The sequence below is a fragment of the Vicugna pacos genome, chromosome 12 (genome assembly GCF_048564905.1).
Source record: "Vicugna pacos chromosome 12, VicPac4, whole genome shotgun sequence".
Taxonomy (NCBI): domain Eukaryota; kingdom Metazoa; phylum Chordata; class Mammalia; order Artiodactyla; family Camelidae; genus Vicugna; species Vicugna pacos.
In genome coordinates, this window is record NC_132998.1 from 13,228,157 (window position 1) to 13,255,532 (window position 27,376).

General features: G+C 48.7%; 2 protein-coding genes across 13 annotated transcripts in view; both read left to right on the top strand.

Moving 5' to 3' along the window:
- Positions 1-14,119, top strand: part of KMT2D (lysine methyltransferase 2D) — a 38,762-nt gene extending 24,643 nt beyond the window's left edge. For 6 of the 10 annotated variants that reach the window (XM_031683042.2, XM_031683045.2, XM_072972867.1 and 3 more), the window contains exons 40-56: positions 48-2,858; positions 2,991-3,131; positions 3,255-3,422; positions 3,581-3,740; positions 4,367-4,442; positions 4,614-4,789; positions 4,898-5,028; positions 5,666-5,798; positions 5,877-6,004; positions 6,151-7,291; positions 8,173-8,309; positions 8,410-8,540; positions 9,071-9,118; positions 10,270-10,555; positions 10,781-10,854; positions 10,982-11,090; positions 11,229-14,119. In XM_031683042.2, coding sequence (XP_031538902.2) covers positions 48-2,858; positions 2,991-3,131; positions 3,255-3,422; positions 3,581-3,740; positions 4,367-4,442; positions 4,614-4,789; positions 4,898-5,028; positions 5,666-5,798; positions 5,877-6,004; positions 6,151-7,291; positions 8,173-8,309; positions 8,410-8,540; positions 9,071-9,118; positions 10,270-10,555; positions 10,781-10,854; positions 10,982-11,090; positions 11,229-11,321 — 5,943 coding nt within the window. In that variant the 3' untranslated portion in view covers positions 11,322-14,119. The remainder of the gene's footprint in view (positions 1-47; positions 2,859-2,990; positions 3,132-3,254; positions 3,423-3,580; positions 3,741-4,366; positions 4,443-4,613; positions 4,790-4,897; positions 5,029-5,665; positions 5,799-5,876; positions 6,005-6,150; positions 7,292-8,172; positions 8,310-8,409; positions 8,541-9,070; positions 9,119-10,269; positions 10,556-10,780; positions 10,855-10,981; positions 11,091-11,228) is intronic. The other 4 variants (XM_072972866.1, XM_015238079.3, XM_006202933.4 and 1 more) reach the window with 2 other exon arrangements.
- Positions 14,120-14,316: 197 nt separating this feature from the next.
- Positions 14,317-27,077, top strand: PRKAG1 (protein kinase AMP-activated non-catalytic subunit gamma 1). Of its 3 annotated transcripts, XM_031683051.2 has the most exons (13): positions 14,317-14,379; positions 18,230-18,278; positions 22,065-22,247; positions 24,045-24,154; positions 24,355-24,436; positions 24,534-24,592; positions 24,730-24,775; positions 24,876-24,930; positions 25,198-25,324; positions 25,432-25,597; positions 25,752-25,789; positions 26,057-26,203; positions 26,341-27,077. In XM_031683051.2, exons 4-13 carry the CDS (start codon positions 24,083-24,085, stop codon positions 26,443-26,445), a joined length of 897 nt encoding a protein of 298 aa, XP_031538911.1. In that variant the 5' UTR covers positions 14,317-14,379; positions 18,230-18,278; positions 22,065-22,247; positions 24,045-24,082; the 3' UTR covers positions 26,446-27,077. The 3 variants fall into 3 exon arrangements, with proteins under 3 accessions (XP_031538911.1, XP_006202994.1, XP_015093571.1); XM_006202932.3 differs by lacking the exon at positions 22,065-22,247; XM_015238085.3 differs by lacking the exons at positions 14,317-14,379; positions 22,065-22,247 and adding an exon at positions 14,750-14,773.
- The last annotated feature ends 299 nt before the right edge of the window (positions 27,078-27,376 follow it).

Sequence of the window (27,376 nt, forward strand, 5' to 3'; positions counted from 1 at the left end):
ATGGGTGGGCAGGCTTCAGGCTGACCTCCTTGACCCTCCCATGTTAGGTCCGGAAACAGCAGAAGGAGCACACTAATCTCATGGCAGAATATCGGAATAAGCAGCAGCAGCAGCAGCAGCAGCAACAGCAGCAGCAGCAGCAGCAGCAGCAGCAACACTCAGCCGTGCTGGCCCTTAGTCCTTCCCAGAGTCCCCGGCTACTCACCAAGCTTCCTGGTCAGCTGCTCCCTGGCCATGGGCTGCAGCCACCACAGGGCCCCCCAGGTGGACAAGCTGCAGGTCTTCGCCTGCCCCCCGGGGGCATGGCACTACCTGGACAGCCTGGTGGCCCCTTCCTCAATACCACCCTGGCCCAACAGCAGCAACAGCAACATTCTGGTGGGGCTGGGGCCCTGGCTGGCCCCTCAGGGGGCTTTTTCCCTGGCAATCTTGCTCTTCGAGGCCTAGGACCTGACTCAAGGCTTTTACAGGAAAGGCAGCTGCAGCTCCAGCAGCAGCGCATGCAGCTGGCCCAGAAATTGCAACAACAGCAGCAGCAGCAGCACCTCCTAGGACAGGTGGCAATCCAGCAGCAACAGCAGCAGGGCCCAGGGGTACAGACGAACCAGGCTCTGGGTCCCAAGCCCCAGGGACTTCTGCCTCCCAGCAGCCATCAGGGCCTCTTGGTCCAGCAGCTGTCCCCTCAGCCACCCCAAGGGCCTCAGGGCATGCTGGGCCCTACCCAGGTGGCAGTATTGCAACAGCAGCAGCAGCACCCTGGAGCTTTGGGCCCCCAGGGCCCTCACAGACAGGTGCTTCTGACTCAGCCTCGGGTGCTGAGTTCCCCCCAGCTGGCACAGCAGGGTCAGGGCCTTATGGGACATCGCCTGGTCACAGCCCAGCAGCCGCAGCAACAACAGCACCAACAGCAGGGATCCATGGCAGGGCTTTCCCATCTCCAGCAGGGCGTGATACCACACGGTGGGCAGCCCAAACTGAGCACTCAGCCTATGGCCTCCTTGCAGCAGCAGCAGCTACAACAACAGCAGCAGCAGTTACAGCAACAGCAGCAGCTACAACAGCAGCAGCAGCAGCTTCAACAGCAGCAGCAGCTACAGCAACAGCAACAGCAACAGCTTCAACAGCAGCAGCAGCAGCAGCAGCAGCAGCAGCAGCAGCAATTACAGCAACAGCAGCAGCTTCAACAGCAGCAGCAGCAGATGGGCCTCTTGAACCAGAGTCGAACTTTACTGTCTCCTCAACAGCAGCAACAGCAGCAGCAGCAGCAGCAGCAGCAGCAGCAGCAGCAGCAGCAGCAGCAGCAGGTGACACTTGGTCCTGGCATGCCAGCCAAGCCTCTGCAACACTTTTCTAGCCCCGGAGCCTTGGGCCCAACCCTCATCCTAACGGGCAAGGAACAAAACATTGTAGAGACGGCTCTTCCTCCAGAGGCCACCGAGGGGCCCTCCACACATCAGGGAGGATCGTTAGCAATAGGGACTGTACCTGAGTCAGTGGCTACTGAACCAGGAGAGGTAAAGCCCTCACTCTCTGGAGACTCACAACTCCTGCTTGTCCAACCCCAGGCCCAGCCTCAGCCCAACTCTGTGCAGCTGCAGCCACCTCTGAGGCTCCCAGGACAACAGCAGCAGCAAGTTAACTTGCTCCACACAGCAGGTGTGGGAAGCCATGGGCAATCAGGCAGTGGATCATCTTCAGAGGCCTCATCTGTGCCCCACCTGCTGGCCCAATCCTCTGTTTCCTTAGGGGAGCAGCCTGGGCCCATGACCCAGAACCTTCTGGGCTCCCAACAGCCCCTGGGACTAGAGCGGCCCATGCAAAATATTGCAGGGCCACAGCCTGCCAAACCAGGATCTGTCCCCCAGACTGGGCAGGGCCTGCCTGGGGCTGGAGTCATGCCTACAGTGGGTCAGCTTCGAGCACAGCTCCAAGGAGTCCTGGCCAAAAACCCACAGCTGCGGCACTTGAGTCCTCAGCAGCAGCAGCAGCTACAGGCGCTCCTCATGCAGCGGCAGCTACAGCAGAGTCAGGCAATACGCCAGACCCCTCCCTACCAGGAGCCTGGGACCCAGCCCTCTCCCCTCCAGGGCCTCCTGGGCCGCCAACCCCAACTTGGGGGCTTCCCTGGATCCCAAACAGGCCCCCTGCAGGAGCTCGGGGCAGGGCTTCGACCTCAGGGCCCACCCCGGCTCCCTGCCCCACAAGGAGCCTTATCCACAGGACCAGTCCTTGGCCCTGTCCATCCCACACCTCCACCATCCAGCCCCCAAGAGCCAAAGAGACCTTCCTCACAATTACCTTCCCCTAGCTCCCAGCCCCCCTCTGATACCCAGCTTCCCACCACCCAGCCAGGAACCCCCAAGCCCCAGGGGCCACCCTTGGAACTGCCTCCTGGGAGGGCCTCACCTGCTGCTGCCCAGCTTGCGGATACCTTCTTTGGCAAGGGCCTTGGACCTTGGGACCCCTCAGACACCCTAGCAGAAGCCCAGAAGCCGGAGCAAAGCAGCCTGGTACCTGGGCATCTGGAGCAGGTGAATGGGCAGGCAGTGCCCGAGCCACCCCATCTCAGCATCAAACAGGAGCCTCGGGAAGAGTCATGTTCCCTAGGAGCCCAGGTGGTGAAGAGGGAGGCCAACGGGGAGCCAGTAGGGGCACCAGGTACCAGCAACCACCTCCTGCTAGCAGGCCCTCGCTCAGAGGCCGGGCATCTGCTCTTGCAGAAGCTTCTACGAGCAAAGAATGTGCAACTCAGCACTGGGCGGGGGCCCGAGGGGCTGCGAGCTGAGATCAACGGCCACATTGACAGCAAACTGGCTGGGCTGGAGCAGAAACTACAGGGTACCCCCAGCAACAAGGAGGTGAGTACTCTAGCTGGAGTGGAACAGACAGTGGGGTCCAGAGCCCGGGGGCTGAGTGAGCAGGTCTGGGTGAGACAAGAGGTGAGAGCTCTGAGGAGGATAGCAGCCTTCAATGTGGTTTATCTGGCTTAGGATACAGCAGCAAGGAAGCCTTTGACACCGAAGCCCAAGCGGGTACAGAAGGCAAGCGACAGGTTGGTGAGCTCCCGAAAGAAGCTGCGGAAGGAGGACGGGGTCAGGGCCAGCGAGGCCTTGCTGAAACAGCTGAAACAGGTGACCCCCAGGAGCCAGTCCCCTGGTCCCATCCCAGGATAGGGGGCAGCCTGGCCCCCAGCTGTGCAGTGGCAGAGATGTACATGCTGCAGGTTTCCAACCTTGTCATCTTGCCCCTCCTAGGAGCTGTCCCTGCTGCCCCTCACGGAGCCTACAATCACCGCCAATTTTAGCCTCTTTGCTCCCTTTGGCAGTGGCTGCCCAATCAACGGGCAGTGCCAGCTGAGGGGGGCCTTTGGAAGTGGGGCACTGCCTACTGGCCCCGACTACTATTCCCAGCTGCTTACCAAGGTCAGAAAAATGGCAATACCTTTTGGGGATGATGAGGTTCTTGGGGAGGTGGAGATGGGGATGGCAGGCTTGAGGAAATTGCTGACATAGTGTAGGGCCAGGAGATTATGTCAGTCTCCCTATGCCATCTTGCACACAACACCCCACCCCACCCCCAGAATAACCTGAGTAACCCGCCGACACCACCCTCGTCGCTGCCCCCCACCCCACCCCCATCGGTGCAGCAGAAGATGGTGAATGGTGTCACTCCATCTGAAGAGCTGGGGGAGCACCCCAGGGATGTCGCCTCTGCTCGGGATACTGAAGGGACCCTGAGGGGTAAGTCAGGAGCAGAGTGGGCTTCTCCTTCCCTGGTAGGACTTGGTGGCTGGGGTCTAAGCAAATTAGTGTGCCCTGTTGTACAGTTTAAGATAGGAGTGGGTTGCATGTTGTTCTGTGTATATACATGACTGGCTATATGAGATAAGGACTTCCTCAGGACTGACTAATTGGAGGCAAGGATGGGCTTCTGGAGTCCAGAGCAAAGGTAACAGAGTAGGGAGAGTGTTAATGAAACTTTTGCTTGTAAGGAATAGCCCAGCTTCAGTGGGTATGAACTACAGTCAGATCTGGATTTGAATTCTGGCTCCTGTGTTCCTTTAGCTGTGTTACTGCAGCCAAGTAACTTGACTGACTTGTGTGAGCCTCAGTTTTCTCACTATAAGATAGATAATCTCTAATGGATTTGCTAAGAGGCTATAAACAAAGCGTGCACCTGAAGAGTCCACTCCTTAGAAAGTTTCAATATAGCTCATCTGCCCCAAACTGCTAGATGGGCGGATGGGTAGACAGTGGTCGTGATGGCTAAGCTAGATCTTGTACTAGTTAGGGCTGAAATATGGAGAGAAAGCACATCGGCTCTGGCGTCTCTCAACCTGGCTTTTCTTTTCCTACCTACCCCTCAGATGCTTCAGAGGTGAAGAGTCTAGATCTGCTGGCCGCCTTGCCTACGCCTCCACACAATCAGACTGAGGATGTCAGGTGCAGTTGGGGCCAAAAATGGGGTTGAGGAATTGGGGTGGGAGACAGGTTGCCTTATTTTTCCTTTGGCTAATGGCAGATTCAAGTAAGACTGTGACATCTGCTGATCTCTAGATTTGGGAGAGGGCATCTGCCTGGCTGTAGCAGTGATTGTTTACTTTTGGCCCACAGGATGGAGAGTGACGAGGACAGCGATTCTCCTGACAGCATAGTGCCTGCTTCATCCCCTGAGAGCATCCTGGGGGAGGAGGCCCCTCGTTTCCCACAGCTGGGCTCAGGCCGGTGGGAGCAGGATGACCGGGCTCTCTCCCCTGTCATCCCCATCATTCCTCGGGCCAGCATCCCAGGTAGAGGCTGTTCTGGGTATGGACCAGACCTGGCCAGGCCAGGCTGCATTGTCAGAAGCTGGGGAGAGAGGCACCTGCAGCTTATTTATACAGATCCCTCTTTCTCAGTCTTCCCAGATACGAAACCTTATGGGGCCCTGGATCTGGAGGCCCCTGGGAAGCTGCCTGCCACAACTTGGGAAAAGGGCAAAGGAAGCGAGGTGTCAGTCATGCTGACGGTTTCTGCTGCTGCAGCCAAGGTGTGTCCTGGGGGTACCTCGGAGGCCAAGGTGGTGCTAGTCAGGGAGCAGTCCTAGAATCTTGTCTGGATAAGTTTAGTCATTCAGAACTATGTGTTGAGAACCTACTGTATGAAAGCCTGAGCTGGACTGTGGGATTAGGGAAAATGAAGCACGAGGAATCCCTGACCTCGAGGGGCTCATAGTTCAGTGGTAAAGAGGCAAGTCAACAAATAGGAGAGTGTGTAAAATGTGACAAATGCTGCAAGACAGCACGTCCCTAGTCACATTGGGTGGAACTCTGTTTTTGAAAATGTTACCAGGTTTTTGTGATCAAAGGAAATTAGAAATCCCAGTTAAAATAACAAAACAGTTTTTTTATGACAAGACTCTTCACATCCTTTACTTTGCCAACATGTATTGTGAGTTTCCAAGTAGTGGATGTAGCATGTGTCATTTCTTAAACTTAGTTGACGCTGGTCTCTTTTTTATGGAGGTCCCGTTAGTGCCCACAGCAGTTTGGGGAAGGAGAGCTGGATGGCAGAGGGCAAGACTGACTGGCTGCTTGGGAAATTATATTCTGGGTGTCCTTGTTCCCACCAAGTGGTGGGAGTGCTCACTCCACACGGCTCTCCCACCCCCTTTCCTGCCCTGGCAGAACCTGAATGGTGTGATGGTGGCAGTGGCAGAGCTGCTAAGCATGAAGATCCCCAACTCCTATGAGGTGCTGTTCCCAGAGAGCCCCGCCCGAGCAGGCATTGAGCCTAAGAAGGGGGAAGCTGAGGGCCCTGGTGAGTATGGCAGGGAAGCTCCTTGGGACCTGCAAGGAATAATTCTGGTGGGAGGCTCTGACCCCTTCCTTCCTGCAGGTGGGAAAGAAAAGGGTCTGGGAGGCAAGAGCCCAGAAGCTGGCCCTGATTGGCTGAAGCAGTTTGATGCTGTGTTACCTGGCTATACCCTGAAGAGCCAGTTAGACATCTTGAGCCTTCTCAAACAGGTGGGTCTGTTGGAGGAAAGGGGGTGGGTATCTAGCTAGGACAGAGAAGGCAAAGGGTTTTTGGGCCAGTGGAATCTCAGTGGGAATAGAGAGGGGACTAGTTAAGTGAGGAGCTGCCACTAACCATCCAGGGCATCTTCCCATAGGAAAGCCCAGCCCCAGAGCCACCCACCCAACACAGCTACACCTACAGCGTCTCCAACCTGGATGTGCGACAGCTCTCGGCCCCACCTCCTGAAGAGCCCTCCCCTCCCCCTTCCCCCTTGGCACCCTCTCCTGCCAGCCCCCCGGCTGAACCCTTGGTTGAACTTCCAGCTGAACCTTTAGCTGAGCCACCAGTCCCCTCACCTCTGCCACTGGCCTCATCCCCTGAATCAGCCCGGCCCAAGCCCCGAGCTCGGCCTTCTGAAGAAGGTGAAGATTCCCGGCCCCCTCGCCTCAAGAAGTGGAAGGGGGTGCGCTGGAAGCGGCTGCGGCTGCTGCTGACCATCCAGAAGGGCAGCGGGCGGCAGGAGGATGAACGGGAAGTGGCAGAGTTTATGGAACAGCTTGGCACAGCCCTGCGACCTGACAAGGTGCCTCGAGACATGCGGCGCTGCTGCTTCTGTCATGAGGAGGGGGATGGCGCCACTGATGGGCCCGCCCGCCTGCTGAACCTGGACCTGGACTTATGGGTGCACCTCAACTGTGCCCTGTGGTCCACAGAAGTATACGAGACGCAGGGTGGGGCTCTGATGAATGTGGAGGTTGCCCTGCACCGAGGACTGCTCACCAAGTGCTCTCTATGTCAGCGCACTGGTGCCACCAGCAGCTGCAATCGCATGCGTTGCCCCAATGTTTACCATTTTGCCTGTGCCATCCGCGCCAAGTGCATGTTCTTCAAGGACAAGACCATGCTGTGTCCAATGCATAAGATCAAGGGGCCCTGTGAGCAGGAGCTGAGCTCTTTTGCTGTCTTCCGGCGGGTCTACATTGAGCGGGATGAGGTGAAGCAAATCGCCAGCATCATCCAGCGAGGAGAGCGGCTGCACATGTTCCGTGTGGGGGGTCTTGTGTTCCACGCCATCGGACAGCTGCTCCCCCACCAGATGGCTGACTTCCACAGTGCCACTGCCCTCTATCCCGTGGGCTACGAGGCCACTCGCATCTACTGGAGCCTCCGTACTAACAACCGCCGCTGCTGCTACCGCTGCTCCATCGGCGAAAACAACGGGCGGCCAGAGTTCATGATCAAAGTCATGGAGCAGGGCCTGGAGGACCTGGTCTTCACTGACGCCTCTCCCCAGGGTGAGCAAGGGGCCCTTGAAGTGGTAGTGTGAAATTGGGCAAGTTTCTCCCAGAATCACCTTTATGATGTTGAGAGGAGATCTGTGGGCTCCTGGGGAGGGATCTTCCTCTCCAACTTTGGGCAGGTGAAGGTCTCTGGAGATCCCCAGAGAAAATGTTTTGGCATCTCTCAGTCACCTTGAATTCCCTTGTAATTGAAGGTATTTCGCTTGTCTAACTGCACGTATTCCAGCTCCTTTTCCTAACCTTGTGGAACTAAAGGGTACAGTTCTGAGACCCTATCATCTAGCTCACCCAGTCTGATCCTTGAGTTCCTTATGGTTGTTTTTTGCCAGATAAAATCTTTTGATCTTAGTTTCAGCGTTAATGATAAAAGTAACAGTAGGTGTCATTACATTTTAGCAAGCATGTCCTGTTGATACAAACTAAGCTGAGTGATTCATGTAGGTTATTTTGTTCATGCAATTCTACAAGGTAAGTACTATTAGTATGCCAAGTTTATACATAAAGGAACTGAGTCATAGAGAGATTTGAGCGTTTGCCTTAAGGCCCCATGGCCAGTATTAGAAACTGAACCCAAGTCTTCTCAACTCCAAAACATGCCTCTTGTTCTGGCTCTCAGTAAGGCCCGTGGCCTGTGCTAGGTACCCTGGGCCCTGGGTTCATGTTTCTGTGTCACAGGGCTCTCTGATGTCCCTCCAGGGTTGTTGAGGGAGACTGAGACTGGGAGGCCAAGAGGGGGTCCTGAGGAACCACACACTCTCGTGACAGAGGGATGAGCAGCTACAGAAAACAACTATAGTTTTGGATCAAGGTTAGGACTGAGGTCAGTGAGCAGAAGAAGTTGCCTCTGAGGGCTGCTCTCTTTCCTCTCCTCTTAGCGGTGTGGAATCGCATCATTGAGCCTGTGGCTGCCATGAGAAAAGAGGCTGACATGCTGCGGCTCTTCCCTGAGTACCTGAAAGGCGAGGAGCTCTTTGGGCTGACGGTGCATGCGGTGCTGCGCATAGCTGAATCAGTAAGGAGGGGGCCGAGGGCTGGGAGCCAGGTGGGCACCGGGAGTGTCTTTCCTGCCCCAGAAGTACTCAGGCTAAAGTGAGCATGATCTGTGCCCACAGCTGCCTGGAGTGGAGAGCTGCCAAAATTATTTATTCCGCTATGGACGGCACCCCCTGATGGAGCTCCCGCTCATGATCAACCCCACTGGTTGTGCGCGATCAGAGCCTAAAATCCTCACACACTACAAACGGTGAGCTTATGGCTGCAGCCAAGGGATGTGGGTGTGGGGCTTGGTAGGCACCCTCTGGCCAATTATGAGTATTCAGGGTTACAGATCAGAGTTCCCTTGGAGAGACTGGGGGGATCACTTTAGGCCTCCTGATTAAAGGGTACACAGGATCACTAGGGTATCCCTTTCCTCCTCCCCCAACCCAGGTGTTCTGGGTTGACCTGTCGTCCAGGGACAGACTTATCTTGGGCACCCTGGGAATGATCATTGGGGAGGATCTGGGTGGACAGTGGTGAAATACTGTGAAATATATAGAGGACCCAGTCACCACCTTCCTTCCCTGTTTTGTTTCTGGGGGCCTGTGATTCTTCCAAACCTCAGACAGATGCCCCATGAGTGCTAGGTTCACCATCCCTTCCCCAGGCTGAGTTGGTGTCAAAAACCATCCCTTCCCCAGGCTGAGTTGGTGTCAAAAATAAATAATTAGGAATATAATAGGAAAATAATAAAACCTTACATTTGTATAGCACTTTATACTTTTTTTTTCAAAGCGTTTTCACATCCATTATCTCATTTGATCCTCACAACAACCTTATGAGGTAGGTAGGGCAGGTGGTATGATCCCCATTTTACAGCTGAGAAAACTGAGACCCAGAAAAGTTAAATGACTAGACAAAGGTCACACAGCTGGGACCAGAGCCTTGCCACTTGACTTGTGGTTCACTGTTCTTTCTGTGTACCACAATAGCCTGACCTTGGTCCCTGGGTAGAGGGAGGCAGAATCCATGGTAGCAGGGCTTTCTTGGAGGCCTTTGGTTGCTTCTTGGGCTGTTGTAAAGCGTCAGACTCTGCCCCAGTCAGCCCTAATCCTTGATGCTCTGTAACAGTGGTTTTCAAACTGTGTGTTCCAGAAAGCCCTGGAACACATAAACTGAGTGGGGAGAACTTGGCCCTCCCCATGCATAACTCCCCCTTCCCCAAATTGGATTCAACCAGAAAAATTCCGTTTCCACCTAGTTTATGTATTGGAGTTCCTGTAAAGTTTTGTTAAAAAAAAAATTCTGCTGTATAGAAAAAATAATCAAAAACGTTTGAAAACCACTGATCTGGGATGGGCAAGAATTTGGCTGGTGCCCTAGGGTGGTGGAAAGGCATCCTGCCAGGCAGCAGTAATTCCCCTGCACTGAGCCATCTGCACAGAGCCCGATCTTATTTCAGAGTAGGGGACAGTCTGAAGAAAGGAAAGGTTACCACCTTTTGGCTGTGAATTCAGAGCCAGTTTTAATTCAGATCCAGCCCAGTGTGGTAGACACGGCTACCAGTATAAGCAGGAGCTTCCAGCATAAGCAGGAGTTAGGACTCAGATATTTGAGCAAATCCTGAGCTTAAATTCCAGGCCTGAGCTGCTTAGGGAAGATGTCCCAGAGGAGCACGGCCTTGAGTCCAGTTTGGCAGGAGGGTGGTAGAAGGTAGGGTGATGGGAGAGCGGGCTCAGTGTAGGGGAATCAGGGCCCCTTCCCTCCCTTCACACTCCCACCCCCCATCCTGGGCTCTCTGTGCCACCCAGGGTGTTGGAAGGGTCCCTGTAGCTAGTTGCTGCCTCACCAAAGCCAAGACCCAGATGCCTCCACTCCATTCCCAAGGCAGCACACACCCCTAACTGGAGTGTCACACATCCCAGGGAGGAAGCGGGTGGTGTGCGTCTGCTCTGAGGGAGAGCTGTCTTGTCATGGACTATATCACCTCCCAGGCCCCACACTCTGAACAGCACCAGCATGTCCAAAGCATATCAGAGCACCTTCACAGGCGAGACCAACACCCCATACAGCAAGCAGTTTGTGCACTCCAAGTCATCTCAGTACCGGCGGCTGCGCACCGAGTGGAAGAACAATGTGTATCTGGCTCGCTCCCGTATCCAGGGCCTGGGGCTCTATGCAGCCAAGGACCTAGAAAAGCACACAATGGTCATCGAGTACATTGGCACCATCATTCGCAACGAGGTGGCCAACCGTCGTGAGAAAATCTATGAGGAGCAGGTATGGGCTGGCAGAGGGGCCGTGATAGTGCATGGTCCACACTCAGCCAAGGGCAAGGGGCAGGACTGGGGCCAGAGGAGCAGGTGGAAAGCTGTGGGAAGAGGAGGGGAGAGGCAGAAGAAAGGAAGAATAAGAAACAAAGATAAGCCCACTACCTGATCCCACCACCTCTGCTGCCATTCTCTGATATTCTTGCTGCTTCTTCTGCAATCTCTGCCTTTCTAGAATCGAGGCATCTACATGTTCCGAATAAACAACGAGCATGTGATTGATGCTACGTTGACTGGGGGTCCTGCCAGGTGAGAGAAGGATGAGAAGAAGGGATTTACGGGTCCCTGAGGGTGGCATTCTAGGGGTGGGCCAACAAGGAACCAGAATCATCCAACTCAAATTGCTTGACATCTCTGACTCTGTCTCACTGCCTAGGTACATTAACCATTCATGTGCCCCTAACTGTGTGGCAGAAGTTGTGACATTTGACAAGGAGGACAAAATCATCATCATCTCCAGCCGGCGAATCCCCAAAGGAGAGGAGGTAAGAGGAAGCATCCTCAGTGAGTGACAAAGAAGCTCCTTCTTCTCTGTCCTTCCCCAGGAGTCAAGTTCCAAGGCCACTGCCCTCCCCCACTTCCTCTGGGGGGCTGGCATTGATTCTGCCCTCTTCTCTTTCCAGCTGACCTATGACTATCAGTTTGACTTTGAGGACGATCAGCACAAGATCCCCTGCCACTGTGGAGCCTGGAATTGTCGGAAATGGATGAACTAAGAAGCTTTGAGGCTACCAGGCAGGGGAGTCCCCCCACCCCCAACCTCTTCCCTGAAAGGGATGAGGGGGAAGAGAGGTAGCAGCCAGAGCCAGGACCCAGGGCTGGGGCTGCCGGCTGACCGGAGCCCCTGGAGCAGGAGGCTGGGGCAGAGGGCCCTAGGCCAAGCCCACCCTGGGCACCAGGGACGACCCTCTTCCCCGCCACCGGCCCCCAGGCTAGCATCTCTGCCCCCAGCTCCAGGAGGGGCCAGACAGAAGCAGCCATTGGGCATCTCAGGTTTGAGGGGGATATGGGCCGGGAACTACCCAGAAGCATCTGGGAGGCAGCAGGGAGGGGGGAGGAGGATGTGTGGCCGGGCCTCACAGCCCTGCTGCTCCCACCGACCTCTCTGGCCCAACTCAAGGCTGCAAAGAGACTTGACTAAGCTTGACAATCCCAAAGGCCGGGTCCCACACCTGGCCCTGCCTGCCGGGTCCTGCCCCCACCCTCACCCCCATCCCCTTCCCTCTCAATCTGTCTCTGTCTCCCTCTTCTCCTCTGTGTTTCTGTCTCTCTATGGGTTGTGTTTCCTTGTTTTCCACTCTGACAAATGCAACATGAACGGGAAAGAGGCGCCCAGCTGCCCAGGAGGGCAAGCCAGGCAAGCCGGGCAAGGAGACCCCGCACCCACACCTACCTCATTTAAGTGTTGGATTTTTTGCTGTTTTGAAATGTGAGACCCTCTCCAAGCCCCCTACTGCCCCAACCCTCTCCCCCACCTCACTGCCCTCTTCTGAGTGGGTGGAAGGGGGGTAGGAGGAAGAAGAAAAAACAACAACAAAAAATCCATCTTTGTTTTTAATTATGGGCATGGGATGGTGGTTGAGGCTAATGATGAAGATTGGGGATGACTGGCCCCTAGTTGCTCTAGGACTTCCTTCTCCATCTGGACATGGGGGCAGGAGGGGTGTGCTAAACCTAGGACCAGGATATCTCCCTCCTGTTTTCCCAACCCCATCATGAGCCCATTTGCCCTCCAGCCCCTGGATGGGGTGGGTGGGTGGTAGGGTGAGGGCTATCCCTGAGTGGCATGCCCATACCCAGTGAGGCAGGGTGTGGCCCGGAGCTCCCACTTTCCCTCAGTCACCAAACTGCTGCTGGTCTGGTGGGAAGGGGTGGTGATGTGGGGGTGGGGGAGCTTAGTGTCAGCGCGGGGAGGGTGGGGGGTATTTATCTATTTATACATGGGATTGTACATAGTCTTGTGGGGCATGGGGGAGCCGGCTGGAGGTGAGAACCCTCCCCTCTCCCCCAACCCCCGGGGAGAGCAAATGTAAAACTACTAATTTTTGTGCTTTATATATTCTATATAAATATATCTATTTTCTTTTTACAAAACCAGTTTATAAATGGTAGGGGGGCGTGGGGCGGACACATGGAGCTCCCCTTGTGGGGGGGCCCCCTCCATTACCCAACCTACCGCCCTTTTCCTCACCCCCTCCTCCCCACCCCCTGGCTGTGACTGCTGTAAGGTGGGGGTATAGAGGCTGGGCGATTCCCACCCCGTTTTGTATAGTTGGACTATGTTATAACGCACAAAAGTGAGCTGGCCCCAGGGGGAGCCAGAGGGTAATGGGTTCCCCTGCCTCCCTTTCCTTCCCCTTTCTGCCCAAGCTTGTGCTGCAGTTGAACCTCTTCCTGGGGGTAGGGGTAGGTCAGGGGCTGGGTGAGGCCCCAGACCCCTCTCTGGTAGGGAGCCATGGGGATGAAGATGAAGCTTATATGCAGTTCTCTCCTAGGGGCTGTGGGCAAAGGGCATTTTGTAATTAATATTTTCAAGAATCAAATGTCTGGAGTGTAGGGGTGGGCTTGGTGGCGGTGTAAGGGCGGGCCTGCTGGAGGGGGAGCACGGTCGCTGTTGTGATTTTAGGTTTGTTTTTGTTTTGTTTTTGAATTTGGGGGGTTGCGGATTGATGGGGGTAGGGAGATTTTTTTTTTTAAGCTGCTTCCTCAACTGTTTCAAGCTGCAAATGTTTTAAGAGTAACATCCCCCCCACCCCCACAGAAACCACTGTAATTAAATCAGACAGTGGGGAGACCAGGCTGCTGCCCCCGAAGCCATTGGGTGTTCTTTTCCAAGAGCAAAAGGTCTAGGCTACAGGGAGGGGGAGATTGGCTCCTGCGAGTCAGGCTCTGGTTGGGGCTTGGTTCCTTGGATTGGGAAAAGGGGATGGGGCAGACTTTGTAAGCATATGCTAGGTATCCGATAGTCCTGTAGAATTTAGTGAAGAAACCTTATACAGTTTTTAATTTTTATATAAACTAACTCAGACCCAAGCTACAAGGTTGGAATTTTGGTTGTTGGTTTTTTTTAAGTACCCCGCCTGTATAATTGCATCAGAATTCCCTCCCCTCCCTTCCCCCTCCCCGTGTTTGTATTTTGGGTTGGTTTACACTTGCACATATTCAGTTTTCAGTTTTCCCCTTTACGGTCTTCTCCCCTCACCTCCAGGACCCTCCCCCTTTTTAAAAAATAAACCTCTGACAAGTGTGAATCCCGTGAAGACTTTATTTTGTGTTGTGTGTATCCTGTACAGCAAGGTTGGTCCTTCGTAACAGCGGATGAAATGATTCCCTTTTTTAAAGCGCCCTCTCTCCCTCCACCCCCCCGCGCCCCTGTCCTTGGCATGTTTTGTATCAGCGATCATTCTGAACTGTACATAATTTATGTTGCAAGAGGCAAAGGGCAAGTTTTGGATTTTGCTTCTTCAAAGTTTGTTTTTAAACGACAAATAAAAAAAGAACATTTTAAATACAAGCGGCTCCGTCCCGTCACCCTCGCCGTCGGTGGGATCTGTGAGGTCCGACAGGACCCGGGGAGGGCGGTTTCTGAGCCCAGGCCACGCCGGAAGGGTGAGCTACCCGCCTTCCGCCTTCGGCTTCCGTCTGTCCTGGCGTAAGCGGATGTGGCGTCGCCGTACCGGACGTGGGGCGGGGCCTTCCCCGCCCCCCCCCCCTCCCCGGCCCTGGTGAGCTTCCTAAGTGAACGGACCCGGCCGGCGTCTCGCAATGGAGACGGTGAGGAGCGCGGGAGGGTGGCTGGGGGGCGCTGTGGAGCCTGAAACCCCGGTCAGGGGACGGGGAAGCCTGGGCCAGGGCCGGTGCTGGTGCCCAGTAAACGAAGCCGGGGGTCTGTCCTATCCCGTGACCCTGCCCCTCCGCTCTTCTGAGCGCATCTCCTAAGACTGGGCCGCGCCTGTGCCTGCCTTCCGTCCGCGGTACTTTTTTGCCCTGGCGGGGAGTGACTCCTCACTCCCTCCTTGGAACCCACGTATACGGCGGCTGTCTCGGGCCTTGTTTCCTTTTAGCCCCTCAAGCCCTTCAGAGATTCGCCTGAGAGAGAACAGAGAGAAGGGATGTGATCCAGCTCTCCTGGGTGAGGCAGGGGGTTCCGAGGGACCCCCGCTTGCAGGTACCACCCGGTCCCCGGTTGTCTGAATGTGATTCCTGCAGTCCTTGGTAGAAGAGGTCTGAAAGACTTTTATACCAAACTGAGGTGTCCAGCGGGGTCGCATAAACTTAATAAGACGGAAAAGTGGGGTTTCCCTTAAGGAGGGAATCTTTCAGTGTTAGAGGCCACTGTGTCCCTGGACTAGTTTAGGTCATGCCCTGCTCTGCGATTCTAAGTAGGCATGTTGGCATAGCTCCTTGTTGGCGAGCAGGCATTGACCGATTGTGTCAGATCCCTGTCATCCTCCCAGAGATGGCGCAGGTTGCCTGCTACCTGTTTGGACCCATCCTCACTCTCGGGAGCCTTTTACTAGCACTCTGGGATCCTTCCCATTCACTTCCGCCTTCAAAAGTTTTTAACTGTGTAGAGTAACTTCCTATCTTTGTTTTTATCATCTGCTACTGTAGTTGTGTTAAGGGCTGCAGGTTCATCTTTCTTTGGATCAGTTACATGACCAGAGTAATTTTTCTTACTGTACTCTTCCTCTGCCTGCAGAGAGGTCATGTCCCTCAGGTTCTAAAGAAGAAACCAGATCAAAGTAGTAAAATGATTTGCAACTGGTCACCCAGGGAAGGGAGTAATCTCTTACAGATTAAGAGAACTTTGAGCAATAATAAAAGGTCTGATTCCATTAAATTCAAAATAACATTTTTAAACTTATAAATGTATTATAGTTTACAAAGCATTTTTATGTGGATTTTCTAATTTAGCCCTCATACTTGATGTACTGGATTATGTTCTTGGAATAGAAGTTGTTTTAGAAAGAAGAAAAAAAGTCCTACTTTGAGATTTTTCAGCCTAACTGGAGCAGAGGTGAAGGCAAATCAGTGACAGTTGTTACTTGTGGTAGATTGTAATAAGTGCTACCATCAAGATGCAAACAAAGGGCTGTGGAACCATAGGGGAGTGAGAAATTACTGTGAACCCAGGAGAGGGCATTACAAGTTGGGAGAACAGTGTGAGCAAGAGCATAGAAATTGGAATATGTAGAGATTAATTGGGGGTGGCAAAGGGAGCCAGCCAGTGGCTTAATGCTGCTGGAGTCTTGGATTTTGGTCACAGTTGGAGAAAAGACTGGAAAAAGTAGGCTGAAGTCAGGTTGAAGCTATTGCATACCACATTAAGTTTGAACTTTGTTTTGTAATAAGGAGACCCATGGAAAATTTATGAGCAAGGTAGCAAGTATGCTTTAGGAATGTTCCTAACAGCTTTCTGTAAGTGGATGGAGCTGCTTCAGAGAGTAATTAGTTCTTCACTGCTGGAGATGAAAGTCCTTTCCAAACCTGAGGTGCTTGGTGAGAGAGCTTGGTGACAGCATGAAAAACGAATTGAAGAGGAAATAAGATTTAGGACAGGGAGACCAGTTTAGAGAATGCTACAAAAATGAGATGTAAAAGGCTAAGTAAGTTAAAGCTGTGAAAGTGGACAGGCAAGAGATGGATTTGAGGCATTTCTAACATAGCAGCTTAGCTGATAGATGTTAAGGACAAGTTTAGATCATGCCCAACTCTGTGATTCTAAGCAGACTCTTTGGCATAGCTCATTCTTAGAGGAATCAAGACTGCAGTTCTAAGGCAATGCAAAAACAAAGATGGGAACCACAGTAAGAATAAGAGGATTGGAGGGACAGATCCTGTTCTGTTTAGTGTTGAAGCATTTGAGGAGTCTCTGTGACATCTGTGGTTGTCCAGCATGCAATTGGAAATGTGGATCAGGAGTCCAGAAGAAACTGTGAGTCTATGTGTCAGATGTAGGGTATGTCTCTGTAACAATATTTTGTATTTATGTAGTACAGTGGTCTCAGATCCCCTATGTTATTTAATGTAGAGAGAGTGGACATATTTACGTCATTCCTGTGTGGAGAAACAGGCGGAAAGATAAAAGTCATATTCAGTTGTGCCTGACTCTTATGTAGGTGTCTGTACCTCTGTTTAGCTGTGTGTCTCTTTTCTCTCTCTGTGACTTAGTCTTACGTTTCTCTGTTCATATCACTGTGCATCATTATCAATTTGAGAGTTGAAAAACAAAACAGTTGAGAGTTACATGCAAACCCCTCTGCTAAGTGGTATGAGGGAGAGATATCAAGAAGTATAAGTTAGTTCCAGGCTTCCAGGAATTTATCGTCTGTTTGGATAGATAATGAACAGAGTAACTGTAGCAAGTAACTGTAGCACAGTGCAGTAAATAAGTATCATATGGTGGGTACAATAATTTCTACAGAAGTAGCTGTTTCTTTGTATAGATCTGAGACTGTGTTATACCATATGGGTATCTTTACTGTTGAAGAGCCTTCTCTCCCACTTATAAGTGATGAGGTTGTTGTTCCGATAGCTTTGCCAAAATGCCAGGCCAAGCTGATAGTCTTATGCAGCCTGGAGAGAAGAGAGGGAGATGATCCTCTTGCCCCCACCCTGGTGCATTAGGGGAGGGAAGTTTAGGGCTGTCCTGCCAACTTCACCCTGTTTGCCAGCCACTCTCCCAGGTTCAAGCCAAGTCCTTTAACTTCATGTTACTACAGCAGCTATGGAGGTGAAGTATGACTTGTAAGTTAGTTTTGGGATAGTACCCAGAGCAATTAGAGCCAAAACTATTGGTTCCAGCAGATGAAAATTATCATAATCCCTCCTGAGTTCCTAGATAACAATGAAATTCTCAAATGTTCCCACCTGAGGGAGCACAGAGATGGTTCTGAAGGTTTCTCTGTATTCAGAGCATTCTCTAATCTTAGACTGTCATGGACAGGGAAGCTTGGAAGACCAACATCTTCTGGGCTGTAGCAGCTTTTGACTCACAAGGGTGCTGAAAGAACTCAAGTCCCCAGTTTTGGAACATTTATCCTTCTCATCCACCCCTCAGTCATTCAAGCTTTGACTCTCTCTGACAGTCAGCTGCTGGGATCCTCCTCAGATGTGACACTCTCGATGGTAGGGGGTATGTCAGTGACTCTGGTGCCCACAGCGCCACTTAGTGACTAGGGTAAGGCAGTATGCTCTCTCTGGCTTCCATATTTTTATAAAATAGGTCTGTGAGAATCTTGTGGGGCTAGCCTTAAGCTCACATTTTCTAGTCTCAGCTTTTAAGACCTAATGTTTCATTAGGCAGCAAAGTATATAAGGACATGAGCTTTGGAATTGCGCAGATCTGTATTCAAATCCCCTTTCCACCCATTACCAGCCATGTGACCTTGGGCAGTTTGCTTAATATTTCTTGAACCTCAGTTTCCTAATCTGTGAAAATAAGGCTAATAATAGTGTTTTCCTCAGAGCTGTTATGAAGATTAAATGAGATAATATTTCTGAAGGACTTTATAGTGCTTTAAAGGAAGTAATTAATTCACCAGCCCTTCCCCTCATGTTGCTAGGTTCAAATGGATGGAGCCTAAGATAGGCTGAATCTTTATTTTTCTTGTTTTTCCAGGTCAGTTCTTCAGATAGCTACTCAGCTCTGGAAAATGAGCATCCTCAAGGTGAGTTTACCAAAGAAAGGAAACTGGTATGAAAACAATAACTCGATCCTAACTTGTCTTCAGCAATCCTTTTGAGTTTCTCCCAGTCTTAACTGAGAAAATCAAAGCTGGGCCAGGCAGATAATGTGCCAAACCACGCAAATCAGGAACAATGATTTGGCAAGATCACCTAGGAATAAATCTTTGGCAGGGTGAGGATGATTAATACCTTCAGTTATCAAACCACTTGGGAGAAACTTTTGAGGTACAGGAAAAACTTCCATAGGCAGCTATGGGTTGGCTAACCATGTTTTAGAAGTTCCTGGTATGTTCTGAGTAGCCCAGAAATAATGCCACTAAGATTTTATCATCCAATGATCTCACTAAAGCTGCTGAGTATACAAAAGAAATTATAGAAAGGATTTGAAAAAGCTTAGAACTAATCTAGAAATAGAGGCACTAAACCTTAAAATCCAGGGCACAGGAGAAGGCAATTCTAGCACCTGCCCAAATACCTGGTTAGAATGGAATGGTCTGACCCTAGGTTATCGAGAAAGAGGCAAAACTTACAGGCATCTCTGGTAAAGGATTTTGCCCAGGAACACTCCTAGTCTTCCGAGGACATGTTTATGGCCTTAGGAGTACACACTTTCTCAGAGGACTGACATATGGGATGAAATCCTAGAACACATTTTTAAAAGTCAGCATTCTCCACAACAATGTTTAAATGTTCTGTTTTCATGTGTTGGTATCCAAAAGATTAATAGTCATATTTTGAATTACCTGGAGGACTCTTCATAAGTGCCACATGATATCAGTGCATATTTTATGTTTCTGAGTGCATTTGCATTAGCACCAACCAAGGCAGGGGTGAAAAAACTCAAATTGTCTCCATGGATCGAACAGTGACATGGGCAGCATATAACTATGACAACCTGTCCATCTTGTCATATCTAAAAGGAGGCAGCAACTATCCAGGTCTGGTCAATTGCTACCATTCAGGAATTCAAGGTCTAGTTTTGTCAGATCTTCTGATTTTGAAAAGAAACTGAGAATTTGGATTTTGATGTAAATCTCCAGGCTTTTTAAATTGGGCAACTGATTTAAATTATTTTTAAAATACAAGGAAAACCAAATCAAATATGTTTGAATGCCTGTAACCTAAAATGACAGTATTTAACTATCAGTGTAGTGTGTCTTAAACTGGTGTCAAAAGACTTGTTCTTGGGAGTCTGTGAGCTTTCAAATTTGAAAAATGACAGTAGCCTTTCAGTTAGAGATACTGGGTTAAACAACGCATTTACTTTTGTTCCTTCACAAAAAGCCACTAAAACCACCATAAAGGAATTATTTTTAAAGGTACAAAATCACCAGAATAGGAAGAACAAGGGAGGAGACAATAGCAATGAATTTTTAGAAACTGGAAAGCAGACAGAAGTGTGGTAAATGACTTAGCAGACCTGAGAAAACTGAATTATAAACTAGCAGTGGGGAAAGCCAAGAAGCATTGAAGGTCTAAGAAACAGATCCCAAGATTCCCTCCCCACTGAGTGCAGCGGGGGAGTGCAACTCCCCATCCCAACTTTGGCAAAGATTAGAGGTCTGGAGAGGAGTGCCAGCCCAGGTGAAGGCTGAGGTACTGTGCTGAAAACATGAGCTGAAGTGAACTATACTGAGTGCTGAGACCCCAGTCCTTTTCCCCCATTCAATTTCCAGAATGCTGACCGAAAAGACCTCATCCTCCAAGCACAAAATCGAATGAATAGTCCTTCTCTCCAGAATCCCATTGATGGGAAAGCCGTAAGAATTATGTAACATAATGAGTACTCAGTATTCCCTGTTTAAGTGGTTCAGTCAACAAGGCCCATTTATATACGTAGAGCTTCTAATTACCTTTAAAGACTCCATTCTTAAAATACATTTTGAATCCTCCTTTAAAGCAAGGATCACCAGACATCTAAACAAAGCCTCTAACATGAAAAAAGAGATCCAAACTGCCCCAACTCCAAATGGAAAAAAAAAAAAGGAATAAAGGGGAAAAGTCAGTGCATACAGAATAAAACTTTAAAAATTAACATTAATATGACCTTGGATAAATAATATATTACACCATGAAACAAGTATAGTATACAATGAAAAAATAAGTTCAGAAAACAAAAAGGAGCTCTTGGAAATTAATATAATAGCAAAAATTTTAAACTAAGTAGGAAGTTTGAAAAATCAAGTTGAGGAAATCTCCCAGAAAGTAGGATTAAAAGTCAAAGAAGTAGAATAAAGAAAGAAAGAAAGAAAGAAAGAAAGAAAAAAAAAGAAAGGAAGGAAGGAAGGAAGGAAGGAAGGAAGGAAAGAAAGAAAGAAAGAAAGAAAGAAAGAAAGAAAGAAAGAAAGAAAGAAAGGGAGGAAGGGAGGGAGGAAGGGAGGAAGGAAGGAAAGAAGGAAGGAAGGAAGAGAAAAGATAACAATAGTATCCCCTTAACCACAGGGGATATATTCCAGGACCCCTGATGGATGTCTGAAATCCCAGATAGTACCAAACTGTATAATTATTATGCTTTTTCTTATACATACTTATGATAAAGTTTAATTTACAAATTAGGCTCAGTAAAAGATTAACAACAGTAATAATAAAATAGAACAATTATAACAATCTACTGTAATAAAGTTATGTGAATGTGGTTGGTCATTCTGTCTCTCTTAAAATATGTTATTGTACAAATTTAATGCCTCTTCCATCATAGCTAAGCACTTACCACACACTGACCCCATAACTTTTGCAGTTGGAGGTGAAACAGAAAAACTAGCATGAATTCCTTTTTCATTCTTCACAATTTCACAGATAGAAGATTCATTCTCATCTATAGATCTTAGCAACCTCAGCATATGATATTTTTTCTTTCCGTTATTAAATTGAGAACTTTCACCTTTTCACTTATAGGATGTACTTTAGGGCTTCTATTTTACATATCCAAATTGCCAGCATCATTACTTTTGTCCTTTGGGGCCGTTATTAAGTAAAATAAAGGTTACTTGAACACAAGCACTGTGATACCACAATAGTCATTCTGATAACAGACGGCTACTAAGTGACCGTCAGGTGGGATACGTTGGACAAAGGGATGATTGACGTCCAGGGCTGAACTGAGCTGAAAAGCAAGAGATTGCATCACGCTGCTCAGAATGCTGTGCAATTTAAAACTTATGAATTGTTTATTTCTGGAATTTCCCATTTACTATTCAGACCATGGTTGACCCCAGGTAACTGAAACTGCAGAAAGTGAAACATCGTCAAGGGGGGACTACTGTATTTTAAAAACAGCAACAACAACAACAACGAATCTTAAAAGGTCATCTTGGAAGTCTAACATCTAAATAATAGGAGTTACAGAAAAAGAAAAACGACAACACAGAGGGAAGGAAACAATCAAGGAAGTAATTCAAGAACATTTCCTGGAACTGAGAAACATTAGTTTTCATATTGAAAGGACTCATTGAATCTTCAGCACAGTGGATGAAATTGATCCACCCAAAGCACAATCGTCATGAGAGTTCAGAACACTAGAAACAAAGAGAAGATCCTGAGTTTCCAGAGAGAAAAAAAAAGTCACATACAAAGAATCAGAATTGCCGGGGACTCTGAACCAGAAGCTAGAAGGCAATGAAGCAATGCCTTCAACATTCTGCAGGAAAATAAATTCCAACCTAGAATTCTATATCCAGCCAAATTATAAATCAGAGATGAGGGTAAAATTAAGATATCTGCAGGCTGCAAGGTCTCAAAAAATTTACCTCCCATGCACCCTTTCTCAGGAAGCTACTGGAAGATGTACTCCAGCAAAACAAGGGAGTAATCAAAAAAGATGAAAACATGAGATACAGGACACAGGAGTGCCAATAGAGGAGAGACGTGAAAGGGGTTCCCTGCATGGTGATGGAGGAAGATCTCAGGATGACAGCAGTGCACACCAGGCAAACCAGCCCTGATTTGAGCAGGTCAGAAGGCTCCAGAGAGACTTCTTTGGGTAGTTTAAATTGATAGACTGTCTTATGCTTCTGAACTTCTTGAAAGGAGATTTAAGCAATTGGTAAAGAGTTTGGGGGTTGAATTAGCTATAAGTACTATACATAGAAAATTAAGCAAACAAAAAGACAAGACAATTATTAACTCCAAAGAAAACAAAATTGTGAAAGAAAGAAAAAAAATCAGAGTTTACTATTTGGCTTAGTGCTGAATAATGAATATTCAGTCAAAATTATTTAAATACTGATGTAACCAACCTTACAGTTTAACTTCTGGGAGAATGGGGTGGTGAGAGGTGCATGTTTATAATGGAGTCCTGGTAGGAAAGAGAATTGAAAATTTTCATCTTCTTTGCATGATAACAGATAATGCCTAAAAGGGAAAAAAGTAAGTAGCCATATAAGCATGTTATTTATAGACATAGAAATAAATACCAAAATAATCAACTAAAAGAGGTCTCATCTCTGAGGAGGGGCACTACAGGAAGATGGGTGCTAGGGACTGCAATTTTTCATAAAAATTTTGTAGAACTATTTTGACTCTTTAAACTGTGTACCTGTATAACTGGTAAAAAAAATTAAAAACAACTGGCATAGGATTTAAGAGCATAAACTTTGGAATCAGGTGGATCTGTGTTTGAATCTTCTTGTCACTAATGATATGACCTTAAGCAGTTTTTTCACTGCTTTCCATCTGTTTTCTGAAGAATAAGGACAATATTTGCCTTACAGATTTGTTGTAAGGATTAAATGGTGTAATATTTTTATGTGCATATGGCATACATACTATGTAGCACATTTGAGCTGTTATTTTGGGGGTTCCTTCTCCAGCTTAGAGCAAGCAATTAAAATCAGAGGAATGGAAAGGTAAACACAGCGAGGGTCTCTGACTTGTCTAGAATAGGTGGGGTGATTTCTGTTCTGCAGGGTCATCCCCAAATGGACTTCCAGAGTGTGTGAGGCCAGGATGATTGAACACTGGGCTTTAACCTAGTGTTGGTCTGAAATAGCCCAACTTGGACCATGACTTTCTCATATATAGGTCTTAAAAAGTGTTTAAGAAGCTTACTTGGATTTTAAGAAGCTTAATTACATTAAAATTTTTCTGCTGTTTGTTTTCTTTTTTGTGGAGGAGGGGATTAGGTTTGTTTGTTTGTTTGTTTGTTTGTTTGTTTGTTTTAATGGCAGTACTGGGGATTGAACCCAGGACCTTGTGCATGCTAACACACTACCACTGAGCTATACCCTCTCCACTCTTAATTATATCTTAATTGAAAAAAAAGAACAAGAGAAAATGCCAAATATATGAAAGGGAAAACTTGAATAGATGAGAAAAAAACTAAAAGTTTTTTTTGGTGGGGGGGTAATTAGGTTTATTTATTTTTAGAGGGGGTACTGGGGATTGAACCCAGGACCTGGTGCGTGCTAAGCATGCAGTCTACAACTTGAGCTATACTCTCTTCCCGAGGAAAAAACTGTTAGACTAGAACGGATTAATGAAAGATATTATAGACTTTCTGTTTTAGTGAGCCATCTTTTGCCTAAGGAGCCAGTAGATATAGTCGCACCTGGGGATGGGGGTTGGATGAAATTATTTCTAAGGGGTTCATCCAGGTTTTGTGGGAACAATAGGAATAAAACAGATAGAATAGGGGGTCTTATAAAATCATGCTGTAAATATGTGAGCAACTACAGCACTTATATTTTCTGCCTCTTTTGGTTGTGAGTTGTTGCATGGAAGGAAGCTACTAACTATCCTATCCTATGCAGAGACCTCAGAATCCAACAATAGTGTGTATACTTCCTTCATGAAGTCTCATCGCTGCTATGACCTGATTCCCACAAGCTCAAAATTGGTTGTATTTGATACTTCCCTGCAGGTAGGTGAAATCCTCTTTTCCCTCCTCCCTTCCTTGGATCTTCTGATTCAATACCTTTCATCCTATCTCATCCCAAGGGTAATACCCTTGTCCTTCTATGGGGTTAGTCTCATGTTTTCCCCAGCATACCCAGCCCTTGTTGTTTTAAAGTCCTGTCCCCTGTGAATTTCCCTTTGTGATTATTACTGTTTTGGCTATAGGTGAAGAAAGCTTTCTTTGCTTTGGTGACTAATGGTGTGCGAGCTGCCCCTTTATGGGATAGTAAGAAGCAAAGTTTTGTGGGTAAGCAAATGTTTCTGAAACAGAGTTTTATTGGCATCTTATGCTGGGAGGGAGAGAAGCTTTGAGCAGTGTTGAGGGCTCTTGTCTCGGCTTCTAGGGATGCTGACCATCACTGATTTCATCAATATCCTGCACCGCTACTATAAATCAGCTTTGGTAAGGAATCAACCCAATGACCAAACCACTTTCCCTCCCCAGAATCCCTCATTCTCATTGCCTTTCTACCAAGCAAACTACAATGGGTTAATGAAGCAGGGAGCTCAAGTCTCAAGTTCTTTTGCTTCTACTTTCAGGTACAGATCTATGAGCTGGAAGAACACAAGATAGAAACTTGGAGAGGTATGTAGAGAACTAGGGGTTGTAAAAGGATTAAGGAATGGAGAGTTTCCTGTAAACAGTTTTTCATGATGGTATTTTGTGAACCTCCCTTTTCCCTCAGAGGTGTACCTACAGGACTCCTTTAAACCACTCGTCTGCATTTCTCCTAATGCCAGGTAAGTTCTATCTACCCATCTGTCCAGAATGGGAAAGAGCCTTGCCATCAGAATGGCAAAGGCCCTAGATAACCAAAGATCCAGGAGCAGAAGAGAGAAAAGACACTCCTCCTAAACACACACACATACTCTTTAGGTCTGGTCTGAACACTGCTTCTCTCCCCCAGCCACCTTATTTCCCTGTTTATAAGCACACTCTAAGGAGCTCTTTGACCACTCTTAGGCCCAGCTCTGTGAAATTTATCATTTTCCCCTACCTTCCCACAGCTTGTTTGATGCTGTCTCTTCATTAATTCGAAACAAGATCCACAGGCTGCCAGTTATTGACCCGGAATCAGGCAACACCCTGTACATCCTCACCCACAAGCGCATCCTCAAGTTCCTCAAATTGTTTGTAAGTGCTCCTCAGCCCAGTTTTTGCTACTTATATACTGGTTGGAGGAGTATCCAAGGGTGGTTTGGAGGGCCTTGAAAAGATCAAACTGATGGTTCTTTCTTCAGATCACTGAGTTCCCCAAGCCAGAGTTCATGTCTAAGTCTCTGGAAGAGCTGCAGATCGGCACCTATGCCAACATTGCTATGGTCCGCACCACCACCCCCGTCTACGTGGCTCTGGGCATCTTTGTACAGCACCGAGTCTCAGCCCTGCCAGTGGTGGATGAGAAAGGTGAGAGATTGGGCAGAAGGGGAGGGCTCCAAGGAAGCCAGGGTGGCTCTGGGAAAATCTGCTGTCCCCTCAGCTTGGCCCGGAGGGTGATTCTATGGGCAGGGGGAGCCTTGGATGCCAGATCCTCTTTGCTGAGCTGCCTCTGTCCCCCTAGGGCGTGTGGTGGACATCTACTCCAAGTTTGATGTTATCGTGAGTGATTGCGGGGAAGCCGGGAGGTAGGGAAATGGGTGGGGTGTTGAATATGGAGAGGGAGAAGAAGAGAGTCTCTTTTGGGACAAAAGGATTTTAGAAGCTTCCAAGCTTTCTAATCTGATTTGAAAAGGAATTGAATGAGTTGGGTGTGGCTTGTGGGCATGGTTGACAACGACCATAAATCAGTCTGGTGAGGTTGGGTAGGCTCAGGGTTTGGGGCAGGCTCCCTTGCTTCCCTGTATGAATCTTGCTCTCTCTCCCCAGAATCTGGCAGCAGAAAAGACCTACAACAACCTAGATGTGTCTGTGACCAAAGCCCTGCAACATCGATCACATTACTTTGAGGGTGTCCTCAAATGCTACCTGCATGAGACTCTGGAAACCATCATCAACAGGCTGGTAGAAGCAGAGGTAGGGGGGCCAGTGACCCAAAAGGAGCTGAAGGAGCAGCTTTGAGAGTGGGGTTTGGCAAGAAGGGTAGGGGGGCTGAAGGGCTCACCTGAACTGAGGCTGGCACTAAACCTCTTCTCCTGTATTGCTTTATGCAGGTTCACCGACTTGTAGTGGTGGATGAGAATGATGTGGTCAAGGGGATTGTATCACTATCTGACATCCTGCAGGCCCTGGTGCTCACAGGTGGAGAGAAGCCCTGAATTGGGGGAAGGGGTCAGGCAGCACCAGGGGATATGCCTCACTCACTGCCTGCCCAGAGCTCTGGGAACTACAGATGAAACCTTTAGAGAATTGTGACTCTGTTCCCTGTCTGAGAGTCCCCTGTCCTTCTACATGGGAGCTAGGGAAGGTGTCGGGGGAGGGAAGGAGAATGGATTTTTTTAGCTGTTCTTATCCTCACACTTGAGGAGAACTTTCAGCCTAGCCCATCCTAGCCCCTGCCCTCTTAGACCTAGCCCCCTTTCTGGGTGAACTGTGGGCTCTGTGCTCCTCAGGCAAATTCTGATCTCTAAGAGATCCCCAGATCTCACCTAGCCTTTGCCTCTGTCTCTGTCTCTGACTCCACCCTAAGATAATAGGCACAACAAAACTCTTCATAAGGATATTTTTATTCATCCTGTTTCATGCTGTATGAGGAGGCTGAGTTCATTTAGTGGCATTTCTTCCCATAATGGGAGTGAGGAGGATCCTAGGGAGGAGGGCCTTTGGGTTCCTGTGCTCAATGCAGATGAAGGGAGATGGGAGTCAGGTGGAGGGGGAGGGCAGAGTGGTTAGCTGAGGTTATTGCTTTTCATGGCAAACCTAATTAAAATGACAGGAGCCTCTTCATGGTGTTGCAGTGTTTGATTTTTGTAGTTGATAGACACTACTGCTTCAGCCTGCCAACTTCATATGGCTTCTTCAGCTCATCATTAATAACAACAATAGCACACACATACACACCCTTACGTAAAAGTGTGTGCCAGGCACCATCTCAGTGCTTTACATATATTACTTCAATTAATCCTCAGAACAATAGTAGATACTATTTCAGTTTTACAGTTTTTTTTTAAACTGAGGCACAGAGAGGCTAAGTAACTAGCCCAAGGTCACACAGCTAGTAAAATGTAGAACTAGGGTTGAACCCAAACA